This window comes from Cololabis saira, chromosome 14, assembly GCF_033807715.1.
Source record: "Cololabis saira isolate AMF1-May2022 chromosome 14, fColSai1.1, whole genome shotgun sequence".
Classification (NCBI taxonomy): domain Eukaryota; kingdom Metazoa; phylum Chordata; class Actinopteri; order Beloniformes; family Belonidae; genus Cololabis; species Cololabis saira.
In genome coordinates, this window is record NC_084600.1 from 31938897 (window position 1) to 31960324 (window position 21428).

The following is a 21428-nucleotide window of genomic DNA, read 5'->3' on the forward strand; positions in this document are numbered from 1 at the left end:
TTAACCCGTATCTTTTTTATGTTAAATTGTACATCTGGTGCTGGGTAGCTAATGCCTACCCTAATTCCTCCAAAGGAAATCTCCCCAAGGGATTAATACATTTCCATCTAATCTGATTTGAAAATGGTGTTTTTGCAGTTTGAAATAGTAGAAATAAAAGACTTTGATCTCACCTGTGCTGCATGAACAATGATGGTCCTGGACATCATCTGGAACCATGACCTGCGAGTAACGGCAGCTCCTTTATAGCTCCATTCCCTCAGGACGGGGAACTGGGAACACCTTTCGTTCTTCCATCCTCCGGTCTCACGGGAGGGGTTTTCGTAATCGTGGTTCCTCCTCAGGTGGATTTGTGAGATTATGAAGGTTTTGAGGTCAGGTGAATGGCTCCATGCTCGTTTAAAAACCTGTAAGTTACAAAGTCTTTTTTTTCTAGAATTATACATATAAAAGGATGAGTGGGCTCAAATAAAATCAGCTTTGTCACATTTTGGTTCAAATTCCTTCTAAAAGCTTTGATTTGGTTTTCCCCCCACAGCCAGTCAGATCTCGCTGGTGGTGCATGTTGGTATTTCACCGGATTCTCTGCACCATCCTCACGTCTGACATCTAGCTGTGTGGAAACGGAGGTTGATGCGGTCCAGCACAAAGTCTTGATGTGTACTTGATTGACAGTTGCCTTCTGTGCCACCTCAATCATTGACTGGAACAGTTGCAATTCCCAGCGGCTGGCGCAGCGTGGTCGTTTCACAGCTGCCTTCTGTGGGGCTGGAGCTGAACGCCATTGCTGATATGAGCGTTCCAGATCAGGAAAGTGAGAAAACATGTGCTTCTCTAGAGGTCTGCACACCTGCTGATGCTCAGCAGCACCTGGCTGCATCTGGACCCTTGTGGAAGCAGTGAGGCAGCTCTTAGCCCCTCCCAGAACTGACCGACAGGTCGAAGCATCCAAAGTTAGCGGACTAACATTTAGCACAAGACAAATGAAAAGAACTCACCTCAACAAGTTTTTCCAAATTTTACATCAAATTTTTTGAAAGGCTTTCATGTCACACTGAGGTTTGTGTTGCGTGCATTGAAATCCAGAACGAAAATAAAAGTCAAACTGGACCTTCTGACTGACGGTACACATGTTCTTTTATTGGTTTTTAATATACAATATATATATAATTATGTTTATAGTGTACATGAATTACTTCCACTAAAAGCTATAGAGTCATTCTGCGTCGTTTTCACAGGCGTGATCTCATCGCGAGGGAATGAACACTTGAATATAGACTTTAATTTCAGCGTTGCATAAAAATACATCATCTCACATGTCTCCCTTGGAGAATTTGTCAAAAACAAAAGCAAAGTATTTACAGAGTGAAAATACTCGTGAATGCTTGTACAGATGTGCTTTTAGTTCCCTTTGTCACCAATAAAACTCTGGCAGCCCTTTTTAGATCTCACTCTGGACGAGCGTCACTGTTTCTGGCCCAAAAATAACAAAAAGTGGAGTTTTTCTCGTCACGGCGGGAGAATTAATACCTTCACATTCTACATTTATATTTTAATCTAAAATACTTTCCGATTTCCATAAAATTTCCAGGATACAGTAAGCTGTTATTCAGGAAGCAAACCCCCCCCCCCCCGGTCCTCTAATTGGTCAGCTCCGTCCACCATGTCACAGCAGCTTTGCTGAGACGTGGAAAACCAAGACGTCATTTTGACGGATTTAAGAGCGGGACGAGTGAAGGGTATTCTTTAACACTGCGATGCATCGTTAACGTCGACTAATTACACACGTCCAAAGAACAATTTCGGTATCTTTGGTCTTTGAGAAATGACATTTTTCTCTTTTCAGTGTGGCTGCGACAAATCTGCCTCAAATTTTTCTGCTGCATCGGTCCGTTTTCTCTCAGAAATGCTTGAAAGCAAAGTAACAATTAGACAATGAGCGCAATCTTTGGAAATGGCTTTTTAATAGAGTTAAATAGGTCATTTAAGTGGACGGACTCTGGAAGTACAAGTCTGACTAATAAAAGAAAAAAACAATAAAAACTCTAAACGGTCCATCTCTTAACTTGCAGAAATATCTCACGCTCTTCATTCAGACGAGTTCGTTGACGCACATCTTGTCTGAAGCTTTAAAAACATGATCAACGACGAGGAGATGCAGCAGAAACTTCTTGAGAAGGTTCCTTCGTTGGACGCCGGTGTTCAAGACGAACTACAGTTCTTGGAATGGTTATTTATTTCTTTTTCTTAACATTTGGTGCCAAAAATGTGTGACTTTCTGCCAGAGTGAAGCATCGTTTTAATACTGAAACATCTTTGTTTCTTTGCTACAAACTACGACGTTTATTTCGGCGAGGACCTACAGGAAGTGAACGGGGCTCCCGAACATGAAGCCAAAAGCAAAGGAAAGAAAAATCACTTGTCAAAAACTCTCAGGAAGAACATCCAGCAAAATGTACGTTTTTGAATCCGTTTCAGTTCATCTGGGAATTTTTGGCTGAAAAACATTCGTTGAAGCAGACTTTCGTACGAGCAAGAACTCCGCCGTTCAACTCCCGTTCTCATCGCTTTGTGATCCAGCTACATTAAAAACTCTCTTCATGGTTACCAATGGCAACACAGGGAAGGTGAGTGTGCAAAGCTTCAAATAATACACAAAAACGTGTTAAAGCTACAGTTTTTGTCTGTACAGCGACAGAAATTTGGCCGCTTGTTGCGTCTGTGGAGAGTCAATGCCGTTTCTCACAAATTCGAGCTTCTTTCTGCAAATAAAGAACAACGGTCTTGGCGTGACGCCCGGGATGCTAGTTCAGCTTCCGCTGGTAGGTCAGGGGCACAGTGTTGCACTTGACCACTATGTAGCCACAGTTTAGGCACTTTTCCTTCAAATTTTAGCTGTTGACCCAGTGTCATTGTGACCCAACCTTTAAACCCTTAAGTGATGTAAGGAAGTCATGTGACCTTCCCAAATACACTGTCGCCTGGTTAGATCAGCTAGCTTGATCGTGTACTATAAATGTCACATGAAATAATGAACGCAAGTGACGATACAGGTCATCTTCAATACTTGGTAACGCAGTGGCTCTGACCGCTGCAGGAAGGCTGGCGCGACATTCGCACAGCGGCCGACTCAAACTCGTCCGTGAAATGGCATCGACCCTCAGAGGCGGCAACAAGTCGAGACGTGAAGCAGAAAAACAGAAAAAAGCAGCAAAACCTCACAGCATGTTGCCCTCATGTGAGAAAGAAAGACAGACTGAAATGGTCAAAGTCTCAGTGTGCAAAGTTGTGGGAATACTGTCCGATCAGACACTAAAAACACTCCTTCTTTTACAGAGGAATAAAGACACTTGAAGAAGAACAGCTTATAGAAACTCTACGTACAAACGCATCTCACAGATGGAGGAAAACCTGCCGCCGCTGATCCGAGGCGACGGCATGTTTAGGCACGACGATGAGTGGAAGTACAAAACTGTACAAAAACGGTCAAAAGTGCAAAAGCTGGAAGCAGATCTGCAGCTGGATTTCTTACGTTGGGAAAATGTATGTTCTATTTATGGAAGAAAAAAAAAAATAAAAATGAATCCAGATGCAATTTAGTTAAAATCCTTCAGCTGTTCAATCAGGATTCAGTCGGAACCCTCTCTCACAGATGGTTCCCAGCTCCGATAACGATACCAATATTAGAAATACTCGCCGATACTTCTGAAAGTCAGGGTGTCGGTGAGAACTTCGCCATAAGCTACCTGTCTAGCTTTGGTATTCTGTTAGCAGAATATTATGTTATTTTCTACTACGGACATTTGGATCTTTGATGGGTTCAAATGGCAAAATATGAACAAATCTTTATTTTACACTTTTGGCTGTGGCTGTGCTTCAAGTTGACAAGTATGGGTTCAGTACTTTCTATCAGCCAGTACTTAAAACACAAGTACTGGAATCGGTATCGAAGCATCTGTTATTCTGATGTCAGTGAATGTCAGGATTCCTGTCTGAATTCAGTCAGAGTTTGGATTAGAAGTCCTCTGAAACCTGATGTGAACTCAGTCTGAACAACTGATCAGAAATCAATTTAAATTATCTGAATTCGTTAGCTGCGTTTCCCTTACTGCTGCAACGCGACTGATGGGACCAGATCCTACAGAAACCAGACGGCAGTCTTGTTGAAAAAGGTCCAGTTCAGTTTTGCAGAACATTCCTTTTTTAAATCTCAAAGAAAACCACCTCATGCTGACGTCAAAACCGGATGAATGCGTCCGTTTAACAACTGAATTTAAGTTTTATACAAATCCAGACTAAATCCAGTTAACACAAAGTGGATTGACATGAATCAGCGCCACCTGCTGACCACGCTGCAGTTCTTTCACTCCTTGCCGCTCATTAGAAACCTGGATGGAAACGCAGCTAACGCATCCGATTCCAAGGGGGATTGACGCCTCGTTTCCACGTGCCCTCCGTTACTCCGAATGAAACGTGCCGCACTCCCCCTGGTGTTCTACACGTGGAAGTGCAGGTCTTGAAAGTTGACTGGCTCAATGCTACTGCTAACTTCTTGAAGCCAACTCGTTGCTGCCACGGGACAAAAACATTTGTATCCTGGACCAGTGACCTGTCGCTAAGCCCCGCCCCTGAGACACAGATGAGCCAATAGCTGCCGAGTATCAGTTCCACAGGGACCAAAACTCAGACGTCTGTAGTTTTTAGCTCCTCAGAAAAACACTGAAGATCCTGAGCTCCCATCTGTTCTATGGAGTTATTGATGACATTATTTAAAATCAATGTATCTGAGGTACTTGTACTGATTCCAGGCATCTGGAGAGGATGGACGATGGATAAGGTTTGTCCTGCTGACGCTGATCTGCAAACCTTCAACTCCAACTGTATCATATTTACCAATATCAGTATTTTTAGATTTCATACACATCCCTCTCTGGCACAATCGAATGCTCCTTGATGAAAGTTAACAGCAGTCGTTGGTGCTCCAGGAGCGGGGTCTCACAGAAAGGCCGATCCCACTACTTAAAGTTATTCGAGCACTGGATGCCTGCACAGTGTTCACGTCTCGCAGAGGTACCGCGCACACAGAGAAAATGTTCAACGCCCCAGAAAACCCCAGGAGGAAGTTCCAGTAGGAGCGAAAGGGTTAACGGCACTCGTACGAGTGCACCGGCACGAGTGGAAACGAGGCATCGCGTTTTCAAACAGAATCCAAAAGAGAAAATGAAAAATGGAAATGGCATCATAAAGAAGGGAAGAGTGAAGCTGCTTCTTGCAGATTCAGTTCTGTACAAAAGTGACGGTCTGTATTCACATATAGATACACTTTTAACAAATCGACCAGCAGACGGTCCAGAGACATCAAAAACAGTCTGTCGTCTGCAAACAAAACAATCTTCCAGAGTTTTCCGCAGAAGCAGACAAAAACCAAAAAGCTACAGACTCTCGGTTTGGTTTGGAGTTCGGACAAAGTCCTTCAGCGACGTATTAGCGGACGTCCGTGGTTTTTTTTAAACGTCTAGTTGTCTTTAGTCAACTTTCTTCAACGTCCAGCTCTCTCCGATAAGTTCTGCGTCTTCCTAAAAGAAACGTCAGCAAGTTTTCAACAAGAAAACACCCGAAGAAGAAGAAGTCCTGCTGAAGTTTCCGTTTGGTTTTCGTTCAACCAAAATGTTCCTGAAAACACTCTGGAAAGGGTTTATGGCCTTCTGTGTTTACGACTTGATTACAACTCAAGACCTTATAAGAACAATCAGAAGACCCCAGGAGATCTGGACCTTTCATCAGTCCAGTTTGGATTCGAATCAGAAGCGTTTTCAGAGAATCCCGTTTGGATTCGACTGAACTTCAGCGTGATGAAAACCATCAACAACTGAACCCCTTTGATGTTAAACACGCTGCTTGTCTTTCATCTGCTACATGCAATTACCCATAAACCCCTTCTCTCAAAGTTCATATGGAGGCATTTATAAACAAGCCCAGTTCAAAATCTGTTGGGACATGGTCTAAAATGTAAACAGAAACCAGAAGAGAGAACCCCACAAACCTAAATTTTGTCCACAACAGAGCGAATCGCATGTTGAAAGTGAGACACGTTTTCATTTCATGAAGTGTTCAACGTGAATTTGGTGGCAAAAACACCTGAAAACGCTTGGAGGAACATCTACAAGTAAGCGCACTTCCGGCTGAAGCTTATCCCAAACTAAGAAAACCTGCGGTTCCTCTACTGACCACCAGGGTCCGGATCCACCAGTGAGTTCATCTCCACTGATCTCCAGGTTAAAATGTCCAACTTTACAGCAGAAATAAACATATTTACAGTCTGGTACAAAAAACAGTTTTGGTCTCCATAGTTACATTTCACATCCAGGACATCTGTACGGGTACTTTTATGTTCCTCAACAGGTAAAACTATATAAAGCAACACATGTATGCATAAGTAGGGGTGTGGTCTTTACATTTGACATTGGGAGTCTGCTGAGACCTGCAGTCAATCCGTCTGTGACACCGGCTGCAGCAGGTCAAGCCACCTCAGGTCCCATCAGACTTTTGCTGGTCCTGGTTTCAGTTCTGACAGAACACGTTTCAGATATCGTCCCGTCCTTATTTCAAGACGTTGGACACTTGAAATGAGGATTTTTAGACAGATTTGATCAGAGTAACATTATAGGTTATCATAAACTGAGTCAGCCAAGCTAAAATGGCCTGAACTGTGATTGACATGAGGTGGGCGTGTCCCCGCTGGCTTCCATGTCAATGACATCACTGAGAATAAAAAGGGCATCTTTGAAAAGATGGACAGAAGAAGTTCACCAAGCTGTGAATAACATGTCTAGAAGCTGTAAGAATCACCAGAAGCCCTACCTGAGCATGATCCAGATAAGCCACCAAAGCTTTTTAAAGCAGACCAAGGAAGAGTGAAAACTTTTCCACTCTGCTTTTGTGTCTGTGCAGCTGAAAGGTATATACAGGCAAGCAACACCTGCTCCCATCCGGACGGTGTCTTTTTCAGAGAAGGTCTAGCATCTGTCCGCAAGACCACGTTAAACTTGCTCCTGCCTCCATTGCAGAAGAGCCCAGGAGCTGAACTGACCTGCCCGCAGTCCAGAAATGTTCAAAGCTCCGGGACCGCTGAGCTCCGCCCCTACGTCCCACCTGAGCGGGACCACATTCCTCTGCAGCTCCACCTGGTCACCTCGCTTCCCAGATGTCCATGGACTGTGATCCGGTCCAGACTTCTGAGATGTGTTGCTGCCATCTAATTCGCTTCAGTTTCAAACGTCCTATACGTTTTCTAGGTTCTGTTGTGAATGAATATGGGTTTATGGTGTTTGCACATCATTGGCGCGGTTTTTATTTACATTTTAGGCCCCCAATCCTTCTCAACTCTTGTTGAATTTTCAGCTTTCTGACCAAAGAGGCAGTTTTCCCAAAAGAAAAAAAGAAAAAAGGGTTTGCCAACCAATTAGGATGTGGCCTAAACAGGGCTTGGGTTGTAATATTGAGCTAAAAAACCCGATGGAGTGGGTAATCAATCAGGTCAGTGATGCTGGAGATACAGATCCAATCGAACAACAGCAGGAACTGCTGAACAGATCAGAAACTTTTCTCTTAAATCTGACTGTTTGTGAGGATAAAGCCCACCAGCCTGAACTGAAGGTCTACTCTGGTAGCAGGAAGAGGCGGGGCTTACAGTGAAGCTGGAAGATGATTGGACAGAAATAAGGTACTGATGATGCTGTTCCTCCTCCTCCTCCTGCTGCTGCTGCTGGATGAGGACTCACGTGGGCTTCAGTGTCCTGGGTGATGGTGGGAGGGGAAGGAAGTGAAGGAAGGGGGTGGAGACAGAGACAGGGTGCGTGGCTGAGGGCTGACGGCTCCTGCAGGGGTGGAGTCTGTCGTCGACTGAGAGACACTGAGGGACAGGAGGAAGGAGCGTGAGCTTTCATCTCTTATCTGAAGTCGGTACGACTGACGAATCCTCACCTGACGGTGAAGCTGCTGCGGTGGGTGGGGTCTGTCACCCCAGCAACAAAAAGCTTCTTTGGGGGTCCGTCTGAATCCACCCCTCCTGAGAAAACAGTTGTTCACAAGTTTATACGCATTGAAGAAACGTTCTGATGGACCTCCGGGACAGATACAGACGCAGCCCTGCTAATAATCATTACAATTATAAACTATATGTCTACTGCACTTTTATAAACAGAGTTTAAAGGTGAAAATTCAGCAATTTAATTCAGCTTTCAAAGGAACCAGAAAAGTAGAATTAAACTCCAAATTAGTCCAATTAATATAAAGCTGATCAAAATAACAACTGTCACGCCAGAACCAGGCGCCTGTGGAGAGAAAAACTCTTTAACAGGATGAAACCTCTGACAGAAGACTAATGCTCGTACTGCGTCTTTCATTTCTGTCTTCTCTCGTATGAAAACATAATAAAACACAAATCCTCGGATCAGTGTTTAACAATAATTTCCTTTTTTTTTACTGTTATTATTTATTCAACAGAAATGAAGCCAAAAAAAAGAAAAAAAAAAAAAGTGCAATCCTGGGTACACCCTTCATCAGCAGGTGAGGAGAATAGCAGCTGTTTTCTGGTTGGAGCATTCAGCTGTGCATCAAGAGGGAGAGACATCAGCAATGGTTTTAGAGAAACTGTTATTTTTGTTTTGAAAAAAGGTCATAAAACCAGACACTTATTTCCAGCCTAAGTTTTAAGTGTTAAAATCCAACATGGTCATCCAGTACACTCTATTTAACAGTTTTACTAATTTATTCCACTGCTTCTTATAAACTCAGACCATTTCACCTGACAGGGTCAAGACTTCATGAAGCTGTTTGTGATACTTTTAACAACTATGGTGTTAAAAGTATCACGAACAACTGGAAACCGCTGCCTCGCTTCCCAGTGAAAAATAACCCTGTCACTAAAATAATGTGAATGCTTGATGCCTCCGTCCAACCGCTTCTCCACATGGACAGAAAGTTCCATGGCAGCGTTGTTCAACGTCACATGGTTCACAAAAGTGCATCTGAGGAAACCAGCAGACCAACGTCCTCTGGACAGACCAGACCCAAGTGGAGATCTTCATGTCCAGAACCATGTTTGGAGAAAACCAGCAGAAACACCTCAGATCCACTGTCAAGCACGGTGGTGGAGGGATGATGGTCTGGACCTGGACACGTGTCAGTCATTGAGTGGACCATGAAGTCCTCTGTAGACCAGAGTGTTCTAAAGACACATGTGAGGACATCTGTCTGACTGATAAAGACTGGCTGAAACTAGATCATGTGACAGGAAATGATCCCAAACACAGCAGCAGATCTACAACACAAGGATGAAAAAGAAAAGAATCCAGGTTCTGGAAGGACCTGGTCAAAGTCCAGACCTGGACCTGCTTGGGATGCTGTGGTGGAGAGAGCGGCAAAGAAGTGAACGTCCAAAAACCTCAATGACCTGAAGCAACGGAGGAAACAAGAACGGACCAGAACTCCTCCAGAACCACGAGACACTGATGAAGAAAGATAGGAAACATCTGCTGATGCTGAAGGAAACATCTGCTGATGCTGAAGGAAACATCTGCTGATGAAGGAAACATCTGTTGATGCTGAAGGAAACATCTGCTGATGTTGAAGGAAACATCTGCTGATGTTGAAGGAAACATCTGCTGATGTTGAAGGAAACATCTGTTGATGCTGAAGGAAACATCTGCTGATGCTGAAAGGAACATCTGCTGATTAAGGAAACATCTGCAGATGAAGGAAACATCTGCTGATGAATGAAACATCTGCTGATGAAGGAAACATCTGCTGATGAATGAAACATCTGCTGATGCTGAAGGAAACATCTGCTGATGCTGAAGGAAACATCTGCTGATGAAGGAAACATCTGTTGATGCTGAAGGAAACATCTGCTGATGTTGAAGGAAACATCTGCTGATGCTGAAGGAAACATCTGCTGATGTTGAAGGAAACATCTGCTGATGCTGAAAGGAACATCTGCTGATTAAGGAAACATCTGCAGATGAAGGAAACATCTGCTGATGAATGAAACATCTGCTGATGAAGGAAACATCTGCTGATGAAGGAAACATCTGCTGATGAAGGAAACATCTGCTGATGAAGGAAACATCTGCAGATGAAGGAAACATCTGCTGATGAAGGAAACATCTGCTGATGAAGGAAACATCTGTTGATGCTGAAGGAAACATCTGCTGATGTTGAAGGAAACATCTGCTGATGTTGAAGGAAACATCTGCTGATGTTGAAGGAAACATCTGTTGATGCTGAAGGAAACATCTGCTGATGCTGAAAGGAACATCTGCTGATTAAGGAAACATCTGCAGATGAAGGAAACATCTGCTGATGAATGAAACATCTGCTGATGAAGGAAACATCTGCTGATGAATGAAACATCTGCTGATGAATGAAACATCTGCTGATGCTGAAGGAAACATCTGCTGATGCTGAAGGAAACATCTGCTGATGAAGGAAACATCTGTTGATGCTGAAGGAAACATCTGCTGATGTTGAAGGAAACATCTGCTGATGCTGAAGGAAACATCTGCTGATGTTGAAGGAAACATCTGCTGATGCTGAAAGGAACATCTGCTGATTAAGGAAACATCTGCAGATGAAGGAAACATCTGCTGATGAATGAAACATCTGCTGATGAAGGAAACATCTGCTGATGAAGGAAACATCTGCTGATGAAGGAAACATCTGCTGATGAAGGAAACATCTGCAGATGAAGGAAACATCTGCAGATGAAGGAAACATCTGCAGATGAAGGAAACATCTGCAGATGAAGGAAACATCTGCAGATGAAGGAAACATCTGCAGATGAAGGAAACATCTGCAGATGAAGGAAACATCTGCTGATTGTTGAGGGTTATCAATGATAAAGCACATTATTTTTTTTCTCTCTGGCTTCGTTTTTGTTAAATAAAGTTACGTGTCACAGTAAAATAACAAATCTGCCCCCTGGTGGTCATATTTGTGACTGCGAGTTAATGTTTAGATGTGACGTGAAGACAAACTCTTGAGCTACCTTTCCTCTTCAGCGGCGCTAACGCCGGCCATCTGACGGCAGCTGCAGGTCTGTTGGACATCAACACACACGTCAGTAAACCGGTTCACACAGAAGCTTCCAGAACTACATGTTTTGACTGTGTTCATAGAAACCTGAACCTCCTGGTGGGACTGGGGGAAGAGTTGGGTGTGACGCCGCTGTCCTGCGAAGGAAACCACTGAGGAAGAAAACAGGAAAGAGTAGGTGTGAGAAGTGATGTAGAAACATCTGGATTCAGACCAAAACATCTGAGCTGGTCTGAATATGAACGTCTCAGATCTAGATTCAATTTCTCACCATTTGATCTAAACACCTGAATTAAAAAAAAATGACAGGGCAGCTATTCCTGTAACAATCTCTTAACCCTCTGATCTAAACTCGGTTTTAACATGCTGGATTAACACAACATCCAAATTTATATTTCAGACTAAATTGATTTAATATGACTGGACTCTTCAGGCCTCTGAACGATTCCGAGTCCAAGTCCTCTAAACGAGATCTGGATTCACGCCGCGGCTCATTTTTATACCCAAGTCTCAGGCGAAAGGGTCGCTCTTATCACTCCACTACTACAACTTCCATGAGCCTTAACAACCCAGACAAAAAAAGCTAATTCAAATCCGGGCCAGACCGGAGATGCTCACCACTGGCGTGTGGTCGTGCCACTGACTGACTGGAGGAGCTGGAATCAGACTGGAAGGACTGCGAGACAGAGAGAGAAATGGTTGAAGAGCGGCAGGCGTACGCCTCACAGCGGCAGGACGCTCGTGTTTGTGTTGTACCTCAGTCTCTGCAGACTTCCTCTGAGCATCATCTCCATGTTCTCCTCCTGAACCAAACACAAACAGTTTTGGAGACTACATAAGATTTGTGTGTCCACGCACCCCGAGGTCCTCTGGGTAAATCCTGGCTGTGATCCAGGAGCTACCAGACGTAAAGTTATAACTTCAAATCTGCTGTTAGGTAGCCAGAAGTAGATCTGAAGCAACGTTTCCCTAAATCAAATTCACTACTCGTAATTAATTTTATACTTATTGAGGTGCATGAACAGTGTTGATCCTGGATGTTGTGATCCGTAACCATGACCACATACACCTATAAAATGAAGCTTCTGTGAACCCTCATCTCCAATTTAACTCATTACCAACCAGATCTATTTTTAGATCCTGGCACTTGTGAAGCTTAATTATTTTAAGCTTCTAAATTATTTTAAGAAAAGAGCAAAAAGGACGCGTCTCCTCACCTGCCTCTTCTGGTCGGGTCGTTCTCCACTCAAAGAGAAAGGTGACAAGGGTACAAGCTGCAGAAGGAAAGAGAGGGTGGATCAGGATGCTGCTGGACTCGGAGAAAGAAAACTAAATAAAATAAATGATTCATCCGAGTGTAACGTATCAATAAACAGTCAAATTCATGTCTAAACTGTTTTAAAAGCATGAAATTGTAACGTGATTATGCTGAACTTTAACCACATCTGATTCTCAACGAGAAGAACCATTCAAAAACAAATGCATCTTCGATCCTTTCCAGATTATTGTTTTCTCATATTTTTAACCCTTAGTAAGTGCTGTGTTTTACTACAGCGTTGTGTAAACGTACACACACAACACCGATAACAGAACAACGATACACACGAAGACAGTTGCCTCCACATCTAGAGCGCCTGCTCAACCACATGAGCCATCCAGCACTCTGAAAAAAAGTCATTTTTGTCCGCATAGTTTGGAGATGATTTGGATGAATAGCATCAGATTACTCTGCTTTATTTTCCCTTATATTTTTGGGAAAATGGCAGGAATCTTTTCATAATGGTACTGGAAGGCACTTGGATCTGGAACCTTCCACGGAATCAGAAGAAAAATATTTTCTTCTCCCTAAGCTGAAGTTGCTGATTAATGAGTTAAAACATGTTTATAAACAGTGTCCCTATGGCTGATGGTTTCTCTGGACTTGGAGGCATCTAAGATGGACCATCCCAAATAGCAGTAACTGAGTAGTTTCACAAGGCTCTGTATGAGGAGATCGAAAACATGCAGAGCAGGGGTACTCGAGGACCAGGATTGAGAACCACTAGCTTACACCGTCAAGCTCACACCTACACTGGAGCTACAGTGTAGCTCTGATGAAGAAACATAAATCAGGCTCCCACTCATTGTTAACTTGTTTTGATGATAATCCAAAATATTAATCTATATACAGTTTATACTGATTAAACTTCCTGATCATTAGTCTAAGATCGTATTTTGGCAGAAATGAACACAGTGGGATCATCCAGACTGTTATCAGGAGCCAGTCCAGAGTCGAGACTCTCTGATAGTTTGGGGCTGTATCAGTGTCCAAAGCTCATTTCCAGTTCTGTGACTGCAGCATTAAAGCAGAAAGGTTCACTGAGATTTTAGAGGAACATCTGCCGTCTCCAAGACCACATCTGTTCCACAGTAGTCCATGAATTTTCCAACAGGACAGCATAAAACCACATTCTGGACAGATTACAAAGACACGACTGAGGAACTGGATTGACCTGCCAGCAGTCCTGACTGAGAACGGATTAAGAAGAATGTTTCCCACCTGCAGCAGCTCAGAGGCGTTCAGCATTACTCACCTGTGAGGGGTTGATTGACACGCTGCTGCGTCTGTACCGAGACGAGGAGACTGGACTGAAGACAGTCATCCCGTCACTACGTGACACAGAAACAACTTGGTCAGAGACAAAGGACACAGAAAACTGACATAATGGCTTCAACTGAAGGGAAAACACTCAGAATATGAAACAAACTAACTTTGGCAAGTAAAGTCATTTTCAAAAACGGATAGCTTTTACCTCTGTGTCTGTTTTATGCTTGTTTATTTTCTGAGTGAAAATATGACGATAATAAAAACAATCAGCACCCATCTCATAGTAAATTATTCCGGTCAATACTTTAGATTAGATTAGATTATCCTTTATTTCTCCCTCAATGGGGAAACTCAATTTGTGCAGCAGCAGTACACTTAACACACACATGCAGGGGAGGGGTAAAAAAGTAAAAAAAAAATATAATTACGAAATATAAACAAACAGTTTATACATTGGAATGAAAATAAAAGTAGTGCAGTACGGGAAAGAAAGATAAACGGTGCATAAAAAAAGCAGGTTGGATGTGTGTGAGGTAGACAGATTTTTATTTATCCCTTGCAGTAAATTGTTGAGTGTGTGTGTTGCAGTTCTCTGATTAACCAAACCAAAATAGAATACAAGGATATATAAATAAAAACGTATATTTTAAAAAGATAATATAAAATAAGGTAATAATATGAAAATATGGTTCAATAAAAAATAAACGAAGTGGTATGAAAAACAATACAATTGACATATAGTAAAACTATGTACAGGATGGCACATGATTAGTGATAACAAATATCTGTAGATTTTATAGGTGTGTTTTATTTTTGATAAACTTAATGGAAAAAAACGGAATGTTTTGGACTTTTGAACAAACAATTGACATTTTAAATAAATATATTGATCACAGCTTAAAAGACTGACCCCAATACTAAGCATTCACACATCTGAATTAAAGAGTGGCTGCTATACAAGAAAAATAAGGGCTTCAATTGTTCAAAAAACCAAACAAAAAAACATGTGCAACTGAATACCAAAACATTTGTGTTTTTGTTTTGTTTGGAGTTTCTGACGTGGTTGCAGTACCACTGACCTGACACCGGTAATCATGGGGGCGCTATTTGATCTCCGCAGGGCTCCGCCTCCCGCACCGCCAGCTGCGCCTGCGCATTGGTCCACTTCCATCCGTTCCATAGCCTGATCCGCAGCCCCGGCGGCGGCGGCGGCGCCTGCCGGTCTTCGAGCCCTCGACGGCGGGGAGGGATCTACTGTAGCCCGGTGGAAGCCCGACCCGCAGGCCTCACTAGCAGAGAACCCAGAGTCGCGGCGTCAGCAGACTCAACCCCGAGACTGCTGCCTCTCTATTGCATTTTCCGTGTAAAAAACACCGTGTCCGTGTTTGTCTACGGTCCACTCTTATAAATATCATCGGTGAATTCGTCTCACTTGCTGCTACGTCCCACTAATATATTTGAATGCGTAAAAAAACAACGTAAAATGCGAATCTCACGCAAAAACACTTCAACAAAGTTTGGTAACCCTATACGTTAAACTCTTGCCCGTAGTTCCCTCCTCTACGGAGAAACGTTTAATTTGAGTATGCACAGGTGACGTGACTTTTAAAGATTAGCTGTGGAGCTAACTTGATTTGCAGTGAAACACCAGAAAAACCGTTTAACAGCCCCAGAAGCGGTCCACCCCGGCGCTGCTCCGGCCGTCCTCGCTGAGAGGCGGCCCCGCAGTCCCCCACACCAGCAGGCAGACCTCCGGAAGAGTCGCGGAATGACTGAAAAATAACAGTTTTCAAAGATTTTTACAACATAGTCCTTCAGCAAAAAGAGGTAGTTGCCCAGATGTGGAAACGGCGCCCCCGTCTGGCCACGAGGAGAACTGCAGCCCAGACACGAGCAGCCTGAAGATAAGGCTTTCTGCGGACTTCCCGTTATAATGCCCAAATTAGTCTTTTCGTTTCTCTTTTATAAACCAGTCAGCGAAAACTTACTTTTTTGAGGGGGAAATCCAAACATTTCATTTCATTTCATTTTTATTTATTCCATATCATGGAAATAGTTCACACATGTTCCATTCCATGATGGAAAAGGGGCAAGAAGAAGAAAGCCTTATATTACAAGCCCCTTTCTCAAAAAAAATAAATAAAACAATTCATATGAAGATGGTCTGTCCGTCTGTTCAACAATCACTACTTTTATAATACAAAAAAAAGAAATAATGATAAAAACAAAACAAAAAAATAAGAAAACATACACACTAACTCACCAACAATATAAAAACAAAAACAACAAAAGATATTTTACCTGTTAAATTCATATTGTCTAATTGTGTTGTCTTTATACAATTTCTTGAACTGGTGAATATTTTTACAATCCTTCAACTCAGTTGTTAAGGAGTTCCATAATTTTACACCACATACTGAAATACACATTTGTTTTAAAGTTGTGCGTGCAAACGGATGTTTAAAATCAAATTTCCTCCTATGGTCCTTATCTTCTGAACTAAACACAAAAAAACGTTGTATATTTTCAGGCAATATTCTGCTTTTTGCCTTGAACATAACCAATAAAGTCTGTAACTCAACAATATCTTTAAGTTTAATTAATCCTGCATTGATAAAAAGTCCATTGGTGTGTTCTCTTGCCTCCTTTTTATGTATGATCCGTACTGCTCTCTTCTGTAAAATAAACAAAGGCTTGATATTCGATATACTTCGACACAATAACTAAAATAAGGCAAAATAAGTGAGCAATACAACATTCGCGTTGTCTTGTAATCTAAAACATGTTTCACTTTGTTCAAAACAAAAATATTCTTTGATACCTTAGTTTTAACATACTTTAACAGATTTCCATGTGAGGTTTTCATCAACATGAATAATTATGTTGTTTCCAGGGATCAATAAAGTCATTGTACCATCTCTAAACACCATTGTAATTTAATTCTTTTTATTTAACCTTTATTTAACCAGGAAAATCCCATTGAGATTAAAAACCTCTTTTCCAAGGGAGACCTGGCCAAGATAGGCAGCAGCAATTACAACATAGTTATAAATGACAGAAAACACCAACAGATAAAATACTATTAAAATTAAATTAAAAAAGCAAATCAAACAAGCAAATCACAAAAAACAGGTACATGTAATGGAGCCGGCCTCAAGTATTTTCAATTTAGATTTAAAATTTCTCAGAGAAATTAACTCTGTTAGCCTCCAGTCATATTGTAATATGTTCCAGGCTGAAGGAGCAGAATAAACAAAGGCTCTTTTGCCCAGTTCAGTACGGGCAAAAGGAACAGAGAGCAACAGGTAGTCTTGTGAACGTAACAAGTAAGAACCAGGACTTCTCTGTACAATCAAGGAGCAGATTAATAATAATAATAATAATAAACTTTATTTATATAGCACCTTTCAGACGAAAGTCGCAGCTCAAGGTGCTTTACAACAGTACAAATAAGAAACAACAGCAAAAAAATCAAAAAACACAAATATTTAAGTCCAGTGATATAAAACATAACCCTCACAAAATTCAGTTCCAAATTCCTCCACAGAACAACTACTAAGATAGGATAATATAAAAAGGAATATAAAATTGAATATATGAATATAAAAAGGTAAAAATGCTGCATGAGTCGTAGGCATATGAAAAATAAAAAGATACAAATATCAACAAATAAGAGTACAAGATAAAAACGATCATGTAAAAACATTTAAAAGTATAAAAGTAATGCAGACAGTAAAAATCAATGATATATACGGTAGATAAAAGGAAAGTGACAGCTAAGGCGCGGTTATTTTATGTTTAAATGCTTGAGTAAAGAGATAGGTTTTAAGTTGTCTTTTGAAAATATCTACCGACTCGGCTTCCCTGATGTTTTTGGGCAGTGTGTTCCATAATTTTGGGGCATAGTTGACAAACGCTGCATCACCGATCTTCTTGTAGATGTAAAAAGGCAGCAGACAAAGCATTGCCTTATACAGTATATAAAAGTATACCAATGACAGCCTTCGGGTGGCCAGAGAAGACCATCCAACCCGAGAGTGTAACTCACAGTGATGTGTCAATGGTATACAATTTGTAATGAACCTCAGGGAAGCAGAATATGCAGTATCGATCATATGAAGACATTTAGCAGAAGCATTCATGTACAGAATATCTCCATAATCTAGTACTGGTAAAAAGGTAGCAGCAACAAGTCGCTTCTTAGCATTAAAGGAAAAACACAGCTTATTTCGAAAGTAAAAACCCAATTTTATCCTCAGTTTCTTCACAAGTTTCTCTATATGCTGCTTAAAAGTGAGGGAGTCATCGATCCAGACACCTAGGTATTTATATTCATGTACAACCTCAATTGCATTTCCCTCAAGATTGGTCACTGAGGGGATAACCTGTGGCCTGATCCTAGAATTGGAGAACAGCATAAGCTTCGTCTTATCTGCATTGAGAATGAGCTTCAGCTGACGTAATGAATGCTGTACAACAGCAAAGGCTTTCTGCAAGGATTCAATGGACTTAAGCAGAGTAGATTCGCAGCAATAAATAATTGTGTCATCAGCGTAGAAATGTAAATTAACATCTGTCAAATTTAGACCCAAGTCGTTGATATAAATAATAAATAAAAGTGGGCCTAAAACAGAGCCTTGTGGAACCCCCTTGTGGACAGTAAGAAAATCAGAACACAAGCCATCGTGTTTGATGCACTGAGTTTTATTGCTGAGGTAATTGGTGAACCAGTTAACTGCAGGCTCCGAGAGTCCAGAGTGCAAGAGTCTAAGTTTTAAAATATCATGGTCAACCGTATCAAACGCTTTCGACAGATCAATGAAAAGAGATGCACAATGTTGTTTCTTATCAAGTGCAACAGAAATGTCATTTACCACCTTCATTGCAGCTGTGATATTATAACGAATCCATCAATTTACAAACTTAATTACACCAACAGAAGGTATTGTTAAATATCCAGAAATGTGATCTTTTAACAAACAATTCATCACCAGACCTAGTAGCCTCCATGCCTTAAACACACAACTGGAGTCTGTATAAGAAGAACTGGATAACCCGTATGTGACGTCATCTATAGATCTATCTGAAGAGTGTTTTTGAAGCTTCTTTTTTCTCCTACTGCAAAGCACCATGTTGCAAATAAATAAAATTGGTAGGCGTACAAGCCCACTAGAACACACCCATCTGTTTTCAGTCACAGCCATTCTAGCCTGGCTGAGTTAGCTTATGCCACATATGTTACATTCATTCTGTCCAAACTTCTCATTTCAAATGCTGTTACAACAAGGAGTTGAAACAAGGACTTGCAGAGTCGGTCGCTCAGCCTGCTGAGTGCAGCTCTCTGCAGGCGTCCACTTGGAAGAATCCAGAGATGGTCCGCGGTGACTCGGCTCCTTCAGCTGAGCCTGTGGTGCTGTGGTGCTACACCTCTTAGCACCGGCAACAGGACCTCCCATTTCACTGTTTCGTACCAGACTGTAAATATGTTTGTTTCTGCTGTAAAGTCGGACAGTTTAAATTAGAGGTAAATTGATCCCTGGTGGACGGTAGAGGAACTGTAGGTCTGGATCCGGACCCTAGTGGTCGGTAGAGGAACTGCAACATGGTTTAACCACATTGTGTTGTAAGTAAAGTAACTTCTACTTAAAAACCCAGTGCCCAAACACAATGGCCTTGAAATAATGACCTTTATTGGGATTTTATTTATTTGTCTTTTGTTGTTTTTTTAATCCCTGATTTTTTTTCACCCAGTGCTCCTACCTAAGTCAGTCGTGGGCATTGCTCACCCTTTGCCAACCTCGGGAGGTCAAGTCCCCTCCTTAACTTGAGGAGTGAGCAGGCCATTTCTTTCCACCCGACGGGGGGTGGGGGGGGGGGGGCTTCTCTGGCTGACGTAGCACGTGGAAGGATCACGTTATATGAGAACATGCAAACTCCACACAGAAAGGCCCTTTTGCCAACCCCACCCAGGGTGCTGAAGTCATGGGGGAACTTAACCCGCCCTCAACACCCACAGCGTCCCCGGTGAGAATTGAACCCAGGACCTTCTAGCTGTGAGGCGGCTGCGGCATCGTGCCCCCCTATTTATTTATTTAGAACCAAAACTACTTGAAGGGACAGAAATCCAGTCCAACTTTACCTGTTGGCACTTTCAACAAGCACCACGGAGCAAAGTGCAAAACTGCAGTAAAAGACAATATTGACATGAAACTGAAAATAGAAAAGAACTGAAGAGTCAACATGTTTTCTATTTTGTGGCCTTTTATGGAAAGTAGGCTGACAGGAAATGGGTATAGAGAGAGGGGGGAAGACACGCCGGAGAGAGCGACAGGCCGGGACTCGAACCTGGGCCAGGGCAGGAGCCTCTGTAGATAAATCTGGCTTAAGGTCGGCATGCTAATCAACAAGAGGGGTCGTTTGGGTCTCGATGTCTAAAACAGTTCGGTTTGATCATTTTTGTCACCTGAAAAAACAAAAACTAAATTTTTAACTTGTAAACAACCTGGTGTTCAACAAGTCCACGACAAACATAAGGGTGTAAAAATGTCCTTCAACAGCCGATTATCAACAGTTGGTATAAAACGCGTTTTACTATCGCTAAAGCTGACCTCTGGGATGTTATCTAGCATTATATCTCACCTGTGGCAGGTTTTGTAGAGTTAAGCAGTTGTATAATATATATGAGTAGAGACATTTAAAAAGACTTTGTAATTCTTCATAGATTTGTGGCTTCATTTTAACTGGGGAGTTTTGTCCATGAAACATTCAATAAAACCCACAGGTTCATTTTCATTGATTTCAGTGATTAGGCCCCTCCCACCAGGATGATGATGTAACCGGAGCCCTGTGGTGAAGTTATGTTGCAGGAATGTTGCGCTGCTTCCTTTGTTGTGAATCCCTTAACTCCTCCATATGCTTTCAGTCAACATCTGTTTTTTAAAAAAACAGTTGAAATAGGACACCTGCAGCCTTTAACTCTTCACCGCCTCCAGGCGGACCAGGTTCTTCCTGAACCAGAACCAGGACCAGATTCAACCTTAAGCTCATTGGCACAGAAAGGTTTTCGTTGGTGTTTTTTTTCCTGAAAGATGCACCAAAATCCTGCAAGTCTGTAAAAAATAAAACACCAGAACCAACGGTGTGATGTAAGAGGGTACTTTTAACCGAGGGAGCATGAATTCAAATATTCCACCAACCGATTCGAGACTGTCCATTCACCAAACATTTCATAGCCGTCTATATTTATCTGACAGCTGCAGTTCCTCTGACGGGTTACAAGACGGATTTAAAGCGTCCTTCTGAACCTCGACTAAGTGTCTTTTCATACGTGATATTGTCAAGTCTGAAGTTTTATTGTCATATAGGCCTACAGTTAAAAATAAACATAGCAATGGCATTTTTTGGACTCAGACCCTTCAAATATTGTAAAATGAGGACGTTTGGACAGATTTGATCAGAATAACATGAAGTAATATGAATTAGTGTCATAGGTTAGCATTAGCTAAGTCAGTCAAACTAAAATATTGAACTGTTTACGTGTGGATCTAGCGTGGTGACTGACGCCTCATCAACGCCCAATCTAACTGGCCCCGTCAATAACCCGCCTTAACCGCGGGTCAGGTCTAACATACACAGAACTAAGGCAGGGTGACGGGTCAAGGGAGGGATTTGTTGATCACCTGAGTACAACCACTCAGGGGAGGTTTTTTGAGCTTCGGAGCCGAGGACGACATAAACCAGTGTATGT

General features: G+C 42.0%; 1 protein-coding gene across 2 annotated transcripts; it reads right to left on the minus strand.

The window, feature by feature from the left end:
- Positions 1-1037: 1037 nt before the first annotated feature.
- Positions 1038-15528, minus strand: LOC133459970 (P2R1A-PPP2R2A-interacting phosphatase regulator 1). 2 transcript variants are annotated; one of them, XM_061740415.1, is made up of 9 exons: positions 14761-15528; positions 13668-13743; positions 12312-12368; positions 11851-11897; positions 11713-11770; positions 11188-11246; positions 11048-11097; positions 7984-8068; positions 1038-7912 (listed from the first exon to the last, which is right to left on the minus strand). In XM_061740415.1, exons 1-9 carry the CDS (start codon positions 14859-14861, stop codon positions 7789-7791), a joined length of 657 nt encoding a protein of 218 aa, XP_061596399.1. In that variant the 5' UTR covers positions 14862-15528; the 3' UTR covers positions 1038-7788. The 2 variants fall into 2 exon arrangements, with proteins under 2 accessions (XP_061596399.1, XP_061596398.1); XM_061740414.1 differs by having other exon boundaries at positions 11182-11246.
- Positions 15529-21428: the final 5900 nt, after the last annotated feature.